This window comes from Macaca fascicularis, chromosome 20 (assembly GCF_037993035.2).
Source record: "Macaca fascicularis isolate 582-1 chromosome 20, T2T-MFA8v1.1".
In the NCBI taxonomy this organism is placed as follows: Eukaryota; Metazoa; Chordata; class Mammalia; order Primates; family Cercopithecidae; genus Macaca; species Macaca fascicularis.
Window position 1 is genome coordinate 73,928,602 of NC_088394.1, and position 15,693 is coordinate 73,944,294.

General features: G+C 41.4%; 1 protein-coding gene across 1 annotated transcript; it reads left to right on the plus strand.

The window, feature by feature from the left end:
• The first annotated feature begins 5,698 nt into the window (after positions 1-5,698).
• CLEC3A (C-type lectin domain family 3 member A) lies at positions 5,699-14,855 on the plus strand. Its single transcript, XM_005592613.4, has 3 exons — positions 5,699-5,894; positions 11,221-11,304; positions 13,200-14,855. Exons 1-3 carry the CDS (start codon positions 5,780-5,782, stop codon positions 13,589-13,591), a joined length of 591 nt encoding a protein of 196 aa, XP_005592670.2. The 5' UTR covers positions 5,699-5,779; the 3' UTR covers positions 13,592-14,855.
• The last annotated feature ends 838 nt before the right edge of the window (positions 14,856-15,693 follow it).

Genomic DNA, 15,693 nt, shown 5'->3' on the forward strand with positions numbered 1-15,693 from the left:
AGGAATGGACTTCATGGTGAAGTTGGTAAGAACTAAGATGTTTTAACTATGATAATGATTAATAGTAATTCCACATATTAAATATCTCTAATGGGATATTAGAGATATCTCCATTAGCGATCATATACATAATGCGTCGTGTAGCTGCATGATGGTAGTGAAGGAAACCCAGACACCCTTTGATTGATCACCTACTGTGACGAGATGTGGTTCTGTTGTAAACACATGCTCTGGCTTCCTCAGCTGTCTGCAAAAAGCGGTAAGAATATCAAGGTTCAGAGACATGAGGAAGTCCAACCCCTGTCGCACAACCAATAAACGACAGATCTGAGACTTTAATCCCAAACTACCCGAGTTCTTGTTCTTGGCCTATATGCAACACTGCTCCAATTTAGCAGTCTCTTAATTCTCTTCCCCAAAACTTGTCACCATCCCTGTCTGTAAATTGTTTAACACTTTTGGCAGCCAAAGATACAAGTAATAGCCATTTAACACTTTTGGCAGCCAAAGATACAAGTAATAGCCACAGTAGAAACCAAAGTAGAAAGCCAAAGGCAGCTTTGCACTTATACTGAAACCGATGTTTCCTATAAGCATTTCAGCCTTGCTTGTGCTATATCCAGGTTCAGTCCTATCACTTCCTTTAAATGCTACCCTGGAACCTTTGAACAGTCTTTAAACATGTTTGGCCTTGAGTATTCACGGAGAAATAACCATGAGGCCGGATAGATTTGTTTATTAGAATTCAAGACTCTGGAAAACAGCTTAGAGCAATTTTAAAATAGCAACCAGTGGAATAAACACACCAATGGCACAGGGTGGTCAGGGAATGTGTTGCAAACAGCCATTTATTCAAGAAAATGAAACCGTGGTGACAGTTTTAAAATCCTCATCAAAATGCTTTTTGTCTAAAAGCAATATTTTTATAGTGTCTATCCCTGGCTATAAATGTGGTGTTTCTTCTTAAATAGTTCTTTCAGAAGCCCAGGTTCAGCCCAGGAGACAAGCTGGTGACATCATCCTGCTCTACAATAAAGGAATTGTTCAGCCTCCAATAAAACAGTGAGACCTGCCTTCCGCAAGGATAAAGTGGGGCAGGGGTCGCCCCACCCTGTTATCTTTGATGTGATTTTTTTTTTCAGGTGTGATTTTTTTTTTTTCAGGTCACTGCCATCCCAGGTACTTTTCCTGATAAGATATGAGGGGAAGAGGCTCACGTAAATGGGAAGGCCCAGTCTGATGTCCATCAGCATTTGTGACAGGGACAAAAGCTTCACTTGAGATGTTCTAAGGTTCATCGCTATCCATAGACCCTCATCCTACTTCCTTTTCTCTTAGACAATCCTGTGAGCCATTTAGTTTATTTCATTTTCTCTGCTTTTTCCCCCGAAGAAGGATAAGCTGGAGTTGGAATTCCTGTAGGAGGAAGACAAGTTAAAGGACAGCTTCCGTCCCTGTCTGGCCTCAGGGCCAAGAATCCACAAGACAAGCAGAGCTTCCCCAGCGCTGAGTGTGACGATTTCTTAGCATGATTCCAAGTGCTGGTACAACAGATGGTTCTCAGTCTCTTTACTCTTCCATGGGTTGCGTTGCCGTTTTCCTTGCTTGGCCAAATGCCTTGTTGCCTCAGAGAGGTGGTGGGAAGGAAAGGAAATAAAAGCAAAGCTGTTCGGCCACACATTTGTAAATAATTATTGAGCAAATACTATGTGCCATGTATCATATCACATACGTGGTAGAGCTAACCTGACATAGCCCCTGCCCTGCAAGAGTTTACAGACCAACATCCAGCAAATAAATCAATTGAGTAGATAAGTCTTTAAATGAGAACCGAATTGTGATGAAGGCTCCCAAGGAAACAGGGTCCTTTGATGGAGAACCACAGAGCAGGACCTTTCTAGATTATGCACATTGAGAAGGCATCTCTGTGGAGGTAGCATGTGAGTTCAGACCTGAAGGACAAGATGGAGTTGGCCATATACAACTCCAAGAGATCGAGTTTGGGAAGGGATGGAGTGGACTGACAGAAAACCCATGAGGGAAAGCACAGTAAAGAGACTTAGGTAGGATTTAGAAATGGCAAAAGGTCTTCACAACTGGAGCAAGTCACCAGGAAGAACCAGGCAAAAGGGCCTCAGCGATCATGATAAGCAGCGTGGGTTTCATTTTAAAAGCAATGGAAAATTTTGGAGGGTTTCAAGTAGGAGAGTGACAATCTTATTAGTGATGCATGATGCATCCGTTTGAATTGGGAAGGGGCTGAGTTGGGATGGGTTAGGACAAGAGCTCTTGACTTGGAATGGGATGATGGCAGGAGTGAAGAACAAAGGTCATGAATCAACATGTGTGTAGGGCTACTTGCTGCTGATGAGGTCATGGAGAAGGGTGTTGAGGGCAAGGACAGGGACCTCATAAATGCCTCCTATGTTTCTGAATTGGCCCACTGAGTGGGTGAAGGAGACATTAACTATGACAAGGAAGAGTCTAGAGGAATGAGACTTAAGTTCATAGGTCATAAGTGGGAGAAGCAGCCAGAATTCAATGTTTGACTGTCATGCGTTTGAAATGTCTGAGACATTGAACCCTAAGTGTCACATGGACAAATGGAAATATGAGACTGAAGGGAGGAGGCTCCAAGTTGGGGAGGCTGATGTGGGAGCCAGAGACAGGACTCTGAAGCCATGAGAAGAATTAAGGTCATGGAGGGAGAGTGTCTAGAGGATTAGAGCAGCCAGAGGAGAGTTCTGAGGAGCACCAGGGACTGGAAGTGAAGAAAAGGTGAATTCTCAAATATTTAATTAGAACAAACAGCATGGGCTGAATAGCCCAATGAATACTTAATAGCTAATAGTTTCAATGAAACTATTCTGTATGACACTGTACATTTGTCCAAACCCACAGGACGAATACTACCAAAATGAATCCTAAGGTAGCCTATGGACTTCACCTAATACTAATGTCAGTATTCATTCAGCAGTTGTGGCAAATATACAACACTAATTCAAGATATTTCGTTGTTTTGAGACAAGGTCTTTCTCTGTTGCCCAAGCTGGAGTGTAGTGGTGCAAACATGGGCCACCGCAGTAGCCACAACCTCCTGGGCCCAAGTCATCCTCCCACTTCAGCCTCCTAAGCAAGTTGGGACCACAAGCACATGCTACCACACCGAGCTAATTTTGTTTGTTTTTATAGAGATAGGATCTCATCATGTTGTCCAGGCTGGTCTCAAAGTCCTGGGCTCAAGCAATCCTTCTGCGCCGGTCTCCCTAAGTGCTAAGATTATAGGCACAAGCCACCACACCTGGCCCATAATTTGAAATTTTTTAAAAAGGATTTAGGAAGACGGCAAAGAAAATTTTTGATCAGTTGTAATATCAGTTGTAAGTCATTGATCTTTTCCTTTGTTCAACCAAAGTACATTTTCACAGCCCAGGTCCTTCTGGAGTTAATCAAAACTAGATTGTAATTTCTACTCAGTCCCTTGAGAACTTAGTGATGTCAGACAAAAACCACTTAACTTTTGAGGCTCAATCACCTTTAAAATGGAGATAATATTGTTACTTATCCCATAGGGTTGCTGTGAAGACTAAAAAGATGGCATTCCATAAATTGTACCATTATAATTAATGGTAAGGATCTTATTAAATACTGGGCATTGCGCTAAGTGCTTCATAGCCATTATCTCATTTAATCTTTCCAACAGCCCTGTAAAATAAGCATTCCTAGCCCCCACTGTGAAGATGAGAGAAGCCTTATAATAGGAGGGTTCCTCACTTGCCTGAGATCACACAGCTAATAAGTGGTACGATGTGAACTGAGCTTAGCCTTTCTTCACAATGTTCTCAAATGCCCATGCATAAACTGCCCATGTTAGACAAAGAGTCAACACGGGAGGTCAAATCTTTAATTGTATAGTTACTTCGTTGAATCACGTGGACTTTCCTACATTAGCATTCTTACTGTGGTGTTACTATATTGGTAGGTTACAAAATGGCTTTAACTTGGAGGAAATGAAGATGAAACAGACTGGTTTTTCTCATTAAAGTTCAGAAGGAAGCACTCATTCCTTGGTTCTTTCTGTATTGTCTCAAAAAAAACAAAAGACAAGATGAGCTTGGTCCTTTGGACCTTCCAGATCTGCAACCACTGCCCTCCATCTGCACCTGGTCAGCCAGATAACCATGTAGAATATAGGGAGGCCTTTCCCTGGGTCTCAGTCCCTGCCCTCTTGGCTACTCCTGTAATGCAAAGTTCCATTGCTTTTGATGCAAAAGCCTATCAGGTCCCCAAAACTTGTGCTTAAAGCCTATGGTTAAAGGTAGGAATAATTGAGTCTCTCATTACATTTATTTTATTTTTTATTTGAGAAGGAGTCTGGCTCTGTCGCCCAGGCTAGAGTGCTGTGACACAATCCTGGCTCATTGCAACTTCTGCCTTCTGAGTTCAAGCAATTCTCCTGCCCCAGCCTCCAGAGTAGCTGGGACTACAGACTCCTGCCACCAAGCCCAACTAATTTTTTTGCATTTTTTAGTAGAGACGGGGTTTCACCATGTGGACCAGGCTGGTCTTGAACTCTTGACCTCAAGTGATCCTCCCACCTCAGCCTCTGAAAGTGCTGGGACTACAGGAGTGAGCCACCAGGCCCGGTGTCTCACTACATTTCTCTGTTAATTATATCATGCACTTGAAAGTGTTGTTTAATGTGTTCAAGGAAAAATGATTGGTGAGGACCTGAAAAAATAGCTATTGGTATAATACTTTAATTCTTATTCTAATGGAAATAATTTACTTTTTAAAATTTTCTTTTCACTCTAAGGTATGTTTTACCCAAGAAGTTTTTATTTATTTTATTTATTTTAAACAGATTCTCACTCTGTTGCCCAGGCTGAGGTGCAGTGATCTCGAACTCCTGGGCTCAGGTGATTCTCACGCCTCAACCTCCCAGATATAGCCAGGACTGCAAGCATGTGCCACCGAGCCTGACAGATTTTATTTTTTGTAGAGACAGTGTTTTGCCATGTTGCCCAGGCTGGTCTCAAACTCCTGACCTCAAGGGATCCACCCACCTTGGCCTCCCACTGGACTACAGGCGTGAGCCACCACACCCGGCCCCAAGAAAGTAATTCTTGATGAGTCCACAAAATCCTAATGGAGGAAAGCCCTCTATTTTATCATCAAGTATCTATTTCTGCAATCTCCATAAATCCCACTGAGAAAACTGCTTCCAAGCTCCACTTGAGCTGTGCAGACACATGAGTGTGAGTAGACACACTGGCTTAAATGAATGGTGCTGTAGCATCACACACACCCACACACACACACACGAAGTAACTTTCCCTTCCTTTTTTTTTTTTTTTTTTGCCCTGAAAACTAAATTGAATCCATTTTCCAGAACACTTAGTGAATTTCAGAGCTCCAAATAAAAGAATTTTTCACAAATACCCCAAGCTTCTCAGACTTTAAATTTAAAAAAAGAAAGAAAGCAGGCAAAACCTGTAGTTAATTTTGACCCACTCCAAAAAGGCACATCACTAGGAAATGCAGCAAAAATTAAATAAATAGACAGCCTAACATGAGGCGCAAGAACAAGGGGCCACCTTATGCTGTGGCCAGCAGAGGCATTCAAACATTTCGTCAGCAGGATTCCAGCCAACCTCCCAAACTCACTCTTATAAGCCAGCCCCAGATATCCCAGAGCAAGATGTAGCTGTGTAGTCTATCTCTCCACAGCTGCTTTAGGGGCGCTGGCAACGTGGCTCAGCAGGCTTGCCCCAGAGCCATGGCAAAGAATGGACTTGTAATTTGCATCCTGGTGATCACCTTACTCCTGGACCAGACCACCAGCCTTACGTCCAGATTAAAAGTCAGGAAGCACAGCAAACGCCGCGTGAAAGGTAATGGGGCTTCTCAGTCAAGCAAAATTCTAGGCTTACACAGTATGCGGAGGTGTGGACGATGTTAATTTCCGAACTCCTCTGGGAGACTGTCTTTGGTGATGGCACCATGCCATCATCCCTATATGGCATCTCAGGGAATTCAGTGATGTTTTAATTATCTAGGATACTTTGATTTTAAAGAAACTAGGCTGTTTTTAAAACAAACAAAACGGAAAAATTTAATAAAAGAATTCTGTACTGTGTATTTTTTGTTACGTGGGCTTAAATAGAATGTGCTTCAGAGGAAGCTCATCTGGATATCTGAACATCTGGTGTTATTAATATGGGGCAAGAGGAATGTATTAACAGAGCACACAGTTTCACTAGTAGATATTGAGTCCCTTGATTCAGTTATATTTTAAGATAAGTATAATCTTATTCAATGTGTAGCAGAGGATAGAGCTTTTGGTAATTGTGACTTCCTGTTTTGTCATTAGTTATCATTCGCTATAGTTCCATATCCTTGGCAGTATAGGGACAACCCATACCATATAAACTTTTTCATGACAAAGACATTGAATCTCTCCAACTTAAAGAAGTCAATATGCAAAGTCATCTAGTATTTGAAGGCATTGTGATGCAAAATTGAATCTCCAGGCAACCACAAATTTTGAGTGGCTTGAATTGGGTTAACACGTTAAAGAAATTGAAAAGAGCAAAGATGACGGCAAGGTATTTGCAATATGCTGAAACCAAAGGAAAAGAAAAAAGCAAGACACAGGGTCATGTTTTATCACATCCTCTGCATCATTTTCATTTCAGGATATTTCAGATTATGACTTTATTTCCTTATTTTCACTTCATTAGGAACAACACACACATACAAATTTCAACAAGGTTAAAGTCTATTTGACATGACAGATGGCTGGTAGGTAAACAGGGGTCTTGTTCTTTAATGATTATAAAGTACCATTTTTCAGGGGCATTCATTTACAAAAGTTAGGTCTGGCGCAAGTGTTTTTTTTTTTTTTTTTTCTCTTTGAGACAGAGTGTCGCCCTGTTGCCCAGGCTGGAGTGCAGTGGCACAATCTCGGCTCGCTGCAAGCTCCGCCTCCCGGGTTCACGCCATTCTCCTGCCTCAGCCTCCTCAGTAGCTGAGACTGCAGGCGCCCGCCACCATGCCCGGCTAATTTTTTGTATTTTTAGAAGAGACGGGGTTTCAGCGTGTTGGCCAGGACGGTCTCGATCTTCTGACCTCATGATCCGCCCTCCTCGGCCTCCCTAAGTGCAGGGATTACAGGCGTGAAGCACTGCGCCTGGCTAGTGCAAAACGTATTAAGTGAAATCTTTTTTCCTTACGCATGAAATACTATATACTTCTTTCAGTGAAAGATTAAAATATTTCTCATGAGGTGAAACATATTGCTGAAGATGATATCAAAAGGATGGGGGAGAGAGAAGATGCTGGGTAATGTGGCACATTTCTGTGGCCAGCGTTTCTTCACCGCTGGATGGAGTGGCGCTCCTCATGAGTGGTGATCACACAGTAGGAATGTGTGAAGAGGGTCTGAACGTGACTGCGTGTGCATGTGTGTGCTGTGTGGGCGTTTCTGAAGTAATCGCAGCTTAGGTCACATCTAGATTATCCAGGAGCCTTCCCTCCCCCTTCCTCCTCTCACTCTCTTCTCTCTCCCCACCTTTCTTTCCCACTTCTTTCCTGCTGCCTTCCCTACTCCCTCCCTCATAACCACATGTGCAACTGACAAGGTACACACTTCTTAAGTATCATTCCCCCAATATAGTTTGTTACTTTTTGCCATTAGGTCCAAGAAAGTAGATTCTACAGTAGGTGAAGCAATAAACGTAAACCGGTCAAGCAGTTATATCCCCATCCGTCCATATACCTTTAAAATAGTTTAAGTACCTTGAAATATAATAGTATCAGTGTTTATGAGATCAAAAGTGAAAGCCGTTTTCTCTCTCCCTATCCTCACTACAAAATTTATCCACTATTAACTATCGGGTAATACTATTCCCAGAAGTTTTGTGTTTTGTTTTTTGTAGGGTTGTTTTGAGAAGAGTCTCACTTTGTCACCTAGTCTGGAGTGCAGTGGTGTGATCTCAGCTTACTACAACCTCTACTTCCCAGGTTCAAACAATTCTAGTGCCTCAGCCTCCCAGATAGCTGGGACTACAAGTGCTCGCCACCATGCCCAGCTGATTTTTGTACATATTTAGTATAGATGGGGTTTCACCATGTTGGCCAGGCTGGTCTCAAACTCCTTACGTCAGGTGACGGTATTGCAGGTGTGAGCCACCACACTCGGCCTATTCACCAAGTTTTTAAAAGGTGCAATTAAAATACATATTTTTAACAATATTAAGAATTGGCTATGCAAAATGTTTGGTAGGCAAATAAATTTATTTCATCTATTAAACCTTGGATAGTTACCAGGGTAAGCAATACTTTATTCGTTTTAACAGCTGCATAATATTTCATTGTTTGGATGCATCATCACTTAATCTGATCTCTCCTAACACATCTCTTTTTGATTCAATAGCCTCAAAAGTAACTGCTTTGCACACGTGTTGCTCCCCATGTTAGGATGTTCTAAGAAATTTCCAGCAGTAAAATTGCAGGTTAATTATACTTTCAAATTGTCTCTCCAAATGATAACACCAATCCATCCTCCCGTCTTCTGTGTATGGGAGTGCCCAGTCCCACACACTTTGACAATCCAACATCCTGTAATGGTTTTACTGGCCATGTCTTCTGGGAATGACTTTTGTGTTTCTACACTGTGTCTACTTCTGGAGAGCAACAATAAAATCAAAGGGAGCCTTCTGGGGGACTCAAAATAGCAACTGAAGAAGTTAGCTTCAAACACAAGATCTCTCTGGCACTTGCTTCAAAGGTCTATTTATGTGTTGCATTCATGAATAAAATATGACTTACAGGTCAGTAGTTGTTCCACATATTCCCTTTGTTTGTTGTACACAAAAGACATCTACATCAGCTACAAAGGATGGAAGCTACAGCCAATCCCTGGATAATGAATTTCATAACCATCTCCCAGAAGCCTAATATCAATTCATGTGTCTTCATGTTAATTACAATGTTTACAATCTCCCAGTGGAGACCACTTATTTAAGGAGAATGGAGCAGGAAGCCGAGAGGGATGGGGGATGACATTTGTAGAGGTGACAGCTTATACCTTAGAAGCAAGTCTTCAGTAGTCTTTGGAAGCCTGCCCCCCACGAGCTGATGAATTTGCATTCTGAATGCACCCTTACATTTTTTCTGGATTAAATGGTTACATAGATAAAAATCTTTGAAATCTTTGTATTTCTGAACTGAGCTATGGGGTGCTTTGAGAACTGATGTGTAGCATTAAGTAAAACAGAGGCAGGGGCTACCCCTGGATATTCCAGAAGACAGTTTCCTAACCCAAATGAAACATCTGGCTTACGAAGCACATTTAAGGGGACAGTGAATTAGCACATGTGAATTTTAGACTGCCCTGAAAAATCCGGTACAGAACATAGACTGCCTCTATGGCATCCCCATAAAGCAGCAGTTGGGGACAGTTCATAGCAAGCTTTAAGTATCTTCTCTGTCTGGGGCCATGTGCTCGGGACCAAGAAGGTTGAGGCAATCACTGTGCAGAAGCAGGTAAGAGGGATGGAAAAGAGAACAGACCTGGACCTGGGCAAATTCAAATCCCAATTCTGCGTTTTACTAGCTGGGTGACCTTCGTCAAGTGAATTCAGCTTTCTGGGACTCTATTTCTTCTGTAGAATGGAAACAGTGATAGTGTCTCTCTCAAAACACTACTGAAAGAATTGATCTCTGACAGTATGTGAAGGCTTTTAATAATTTTTATTATGATTTATAATTCCTGCTTTTGAAGACCTCACAAGCTGCCAGTCTTCTAAGAGAATTCTTATTGGGCCTGAAATTTCAGTTTAACCAAGGTTGCTTGTTTTCTGTCACTTACTTATAGCCAAGATTGGTCAAGGACAGCCATAAAGATCCTTTAGCCTCATCCAGGAACATACAAGACTTAAGTTGCTAATACCTAATTTCTCCATGAGCCTTTAGCACTTAAACCTGCTAGGGGCCACCATACCTGAGGCATGGGTTGAGTAGGAACACTGGGGACAGGGGACTTGGGGACCCAAATAAGTCTGAGTATGAGTTCTACCATGTATCTTTTGAGTCACTCCCATTGGACTTGTCCTCATTCTTCAATGGTCATCTAATTTTTCTCCCTTCATAGCTATGTTTGAAGAGCAAGTGAAAAATAACAATTTTATATACCATAAAGTGTATATTCACTAGACAGTATTATGAACACCTATTATGTGCCAAGCATCATGGTAAGCATCAGAAGCATCAAGAATAACAAGGCAGATGAACTGAGGTAAAACAGAATAGAAAATATAGGGAATATTCTATAAACTATGGAATAAAATAAAATGTGAACCGAGACTAGAGAATGAAGAAAAATAAGTTTTAAAGAGATTAGCAGAAGGGATACTGAATTACAGGAGAACCCCGAAAGCCTTCTCAGAAGGAGATATTTAAGCTTGCTAAGAATACAGGAAAGCATTGGAGCAAGAGTGATCCTAGCAGAATGAACACATAGGAAAGATGAGATCGAGCTCATTTTCTCAGATGACCCTGAAAGTCAACAAGCCTAAAGTCACAGGATGGGACTTAAGAGACAGGAGGAGCCTCAATCTCACAGAAAGACCTTCTAGTATTATGATCACCATGAAGCTCTTAGGAATCTTCTTGTCCAAGTTATTATTTTTTTCTTTTTTTCCCTTCCTCCTTTCCTTCTTCCTTTTTTTTTTTTTTTTTTTTTTTTTTTTTTTTTGCAGGGGGAGAGGTGGGGGGATACAGTCTTACTCCCTTCACCAAGGCTGGAGTGCAGGGGCATGATCTCGGCTCACTGCAACCTCCACCTCCCAAGTTCAAGCAATTCTCATGCCTCAGCTTCCCAAACAGTGGGAATTACAGGCACTCAACACTATGCCTAGCTAATTTTTGTACTTTTAGTCGAGATAGGGTTTCGCTATATTGGCCCCAGGAGGTCGCAAACTCCCGGCCTCAAGTCATTCACCCACCTTGGTCTCCCAAAGTGCTGGGATTACAAGTGTGAGCCTCTGCGCCAGCCCCAAGTTATTTTCATGCATTTTTTTTTTCTTTTTTTGTATACACTGGGCTCAGGTTCACCAAAACCACTATCACTTTGGGTCCTACATTCCAAAGCTTGATTTTATTTTAATCATATGCTTTTCACCCACCTACCCTATTCCACCCTAAAATTTTCCCCAGACAGGAATGGAGATCTGAAGACTCAAATTGAAAAGCTCTGGACAGAAGTCAATGCCTTGAAGGAAATCCAAGCCCTGCAGACAGGTAAGGTGCAGACCTCTTCAATGCCTTGTCCCAAAGGAGACAGGAAAATTTCTGGATTTCTGGGGGACATCTTTTTAAGAGAAACATTGACAAATCAACAATGTGGCCAATAAGAGGGCCCCAATGCTGGGAGATGATTGTTTTAGGAAATCAACTTCATTTATAACCCCATTCTCCTATATATGAGTGGTATAGAAATAAAAATAAGTAGTTCAGTAATACATTGGAAAAGTCAGTCCATAGTTATTCTCTAAAGGGTAGTGAAACAGAATGAAGCAATTATGAAATGACTAAAATGATTAACATTTATTGGATGACAGCTAAGTGCCTATCAGGCCACCAGGACTCACTCAGGCCACACCCAGCCTAAGATGCTGGAAGGACAGGGGTTAGAACTGCAGCTTGCGCCAACAGGGCAGCGCCAGTGTTCCTCCCCACAGCTATGCAGCCACATGCGCTACTGCCCAGGAGCTATTCTCCAAGGGGTGAGGAAGTGAGCCACACTGAGAGGGTTCAGGAACAGCCCTGGTTTACAAGGCTCATCCCCCCAGGAGCTAATATCCTTTGCAGCAATTTCAAAATCAGGGTGTTGAGGGTCCTCACAAGAGACCTGCCTCATTACAAGTTACTGCCTTCAGGGAAGACTGAAGTGATGGCTTTCCATCAAGTATTTGTAACTCCCAGGCCAGATGCATGGTACCAATCTGGGTCATTTTTACCATAAGTAATGTTGCCTAGTAACAACGGCAACATATTCCCTTTATCAGGTTTCCAGGGGAACAGAATTAGAAAGTTAAAAGACGGTAAAATGGTTACAGCAGAAGGTGAGTTTTTCTTTATAAACACAAATCCATTAATCCTCCAGCAACATAAGCTATTATGATTCTAATTTTACAGATGAGGAAACTGAGGCAAAAAGAAGGTAAGTAATTTGCTCAAGATATACACAGCTAGTTAAATGTCAGAGATGAGACCTAAACCCAGGCACTATGGCTCTGAGGCCTGACTCTCCAATGCTAATACCCTAAAACTGTATGTTTGGTTTATCCTGAATAATCTAAACAATATTACCAAGGCTCAGTTATCTGCTTAAGAAAACCACTGTCTCTCCACATGCAAACCTAGAATTTTATTTATTTTTGAGACAGATTCTCACATTGTCGCCTGGGCTGGAGTATAATGGCACAATCTCGGCTCATTGCAACCTCTGCCTCCTGGGTTCACATGATTCTCCTGCCTCAGCCTCCTGAGTAGCTGAGATTATAGGCACACACCACCACATCCAGCTAATTTTTTGTGTTTTTTGTAGAGACGGGGTTTCACTATGTTGGCCAGACTGGTCTTGAACTCTTGATCTTGTGATCCGCCCACCTTTGCATCCCAAAGTGCTGGGATTATAGGCGTGAGCCACCACACCAAGCATTTTTTTTAAGTATTAAATATCATCTAATTCCAAAACTCCCAAAGAAATCCAGCACATAAATGGAGCTACACAGAGTAGCAAGCATGTATATATCAGAACAGCATGAGGTTTAAAGGCCATGTCTTGGGATAGGGCAGACCTGCTTTTGGGTAGCTGTGATCTCACATGCTGCAAAAATTACTTCGTTTAAAAAAATGCTAAGGTGTCACAAAGTAACAACTTCTCTAAGTCTAAATATCCTGATATGTAAAAATAGGGGTAAATAAAATACAACTTCATGGGGTTGTCAAGATTATGTGACTTAATTTACGTAAAGTGCTTAACATGTTGTCTGGCACATAGAAAATTGTAATAGTTGTCTCATCATTATCATACTTCATTCCACAAATACTTATTGCTATTTGCCAGGTCCAGCTCTAGTCATAATACGCTCAAAATGTATCTTAATATGTTAAATTTCACATCTTCACAGTCTGTCTCCGAGGCACTAAAGTTCACAAGAAATGCTACCTTGCTTCAGAAGGCTTGAAGCATTTCCACGACGCCAATGAAGACTGCATTTCCAAAGGAGGAATCCTGGTTATCCCCAGGAACTCCGACGAAATCAACGCCCTCCGAGACTATGGTAAAAGGAGCCTGCCGGGTGTCAATGACTTTTGGCTGGGCATCAATGACATGGTGACGGAAGGCAAGTTTGTTGACGTCAATGGAGTCACTATCTCCTTCCTCAACTGGGACAGTGCACAGCCTAACGGTGGCAAGCAGGAAAACTGTGTACTGTTCTCTCAATCAGCTCAGGGCAAGTGGAGTGATGAGGTCTGTCGCAGCAGCAAGAGGTACATATGCGAGTTTACCATCCCTTAATAGGCCTTTCTCCAATGTGTCCTCCAAGCAAGATTCATCATAACTTATAAGTTGATGATCTCTAACAAGTAAAAATTATCATTTTTACTTATTAAAAAATTGAAACACAAAAATCAATGCCCATAGCAATATGACAGAGTCTGACAGAGTCAGCCAATTTTGCTAACACGTTTCTTTGGGTTTTTGCCCTTCCTGGGGTATAGGGAATCAGAAATACTGATTCATGTGCATGCAGATAAAATGGCTTCTGCAAAACAGACTAAAATCTTTCTTTACTAGTCTTTCTCACTTGTATAAACCCAGTCTGTTTTAAAACAAATCAGAGTAGCTATGCATCTCATCACTCCAGAAAAGCAAGCTTAGGCTACCTGGAAGATTTTCCCTTGCAAGTTTAGTGTATATTTGATTAACAAGAATTCCCTAAATCAGAGACTCTAGGTGCTCTATAATCCAAAAACTTTTCAGCCTGTTCCTCATTCCATCCCTTGCTGGCAATAATACCTTGTTAGCCCATTACCCTTTTTTTGAACTGCTGCATCTCCTGGTGGGATTTGTATCTTATCTGCCATATCAAAACACAAACCCCTGAAGAGGTTCCGATTTTATTTTATTTTTCTTCATGCCTACCCCACTTTTTTGGAAGTTTCCAGCCGCAATTTATAAGGAAATGACAAGGTGCATATTTGATCAATTTTCATTCCCACCATTGCATTACAACCTATAACTTAAATGGGTAACCTTAAGGCAGATCAAAGAAACAGATTGCATGATAAAGGGAAATAGAACAAAAGAAGCTACATTTAGCATCCTTACTCCCACCTTTTATGAGACAGAGTGGACTTATGTTTCCTTTTTTACATTGTTGTATACTTTTTTTTTTTAGCCATCATTATATATTTAAGTCTATTATGGGCAACCAATCTTTGGAAGCTGAGAACTGAATTTAAAGAATGTTATCTTGGAAAATTGCATACGTCTGTGCAATTGTTTATTCTGCCAAGTGCTATTCTGCTTGTTTAACTAGATTGTACAAAATAACGTTATTGCTTAATATTAAACTACAAAGTTTAGACTTGGAGGGAAATGGGCTTTTTAGAAGCATACAATTAAATATATTCTGTTCTTCAAATAAACAGTGTTTAAACATTGAATGTGTTTTGTGAACAATATTCCGCTTTGCAAACTTCAACTACACATGCTTGGAATTAAGTTTTAGCTCTTTTTGTTGCTCAATAATAAAGCCTGAATTCTGATCAATAGAAAATGTGTTTGAGTGTTAATTACACTTATTCAAACTATGTTGGTTTATGTTAAACGTGGCAGGGTTTGAGGGGAATTACCCTGGATTTAATCAAACTGGTGATTCGGATATACTCAGAACAATTTTACCTGGCAATGAAGAGGTATAGTCTGACTAGAGGAGGGAAACTTTTTAAAAATTGTAGCTGCTTTGGCCAGATACAGGGGCTCACGCCTATAATCACAGCACTTTGGGAAGCTGAGGCAGGCGGATCACTTGAGCTCAAGTGTTCAAGACCAACCTGGGCAACATGGCGAAACCCTGTCTCTACACAAAGCACCAAAATTAGCCAGGTGTGGTAAGGCTCGCCTGTGAACCCAGCTACTCAGGAGACTGAGGTGGGAGGATTTCTTGAACCCGGGAGGTTGAGGTACAGCGAGCTCCGATTGTGCCACTACACTCCAGCCTGGATGACAGAGCAAGACCTTGTCTCAAAACAACAAAAAAAGTAGTTGCAATTATATCTGGTGAACCTTGGCCAACTCCCTACTTCCAACATAACCATAGTCTTCCTAAAGATAATGACCATAATGAAATGGGTGGACACTGGTAAGTAAGTGCATTCTCCTTACATTTCAGGTACTGTGCTAGATCTTATGTAATTCTCATTTATCTTGGGAACCCCCCTGAAAATTCAACCCTGAGAATTAGGCTCTAGAATCACTTCATATTACAGAAGGAAAAAAAAAAAAAAAGATAAGTTGCCCTAAGTCACATGCCAAGAAATAGTGGAACTGTCATTGGAACTTAGTAAGCCGATTCAGATCCTATATACTTAGTAACCATGGGGAGCAATAAAGGG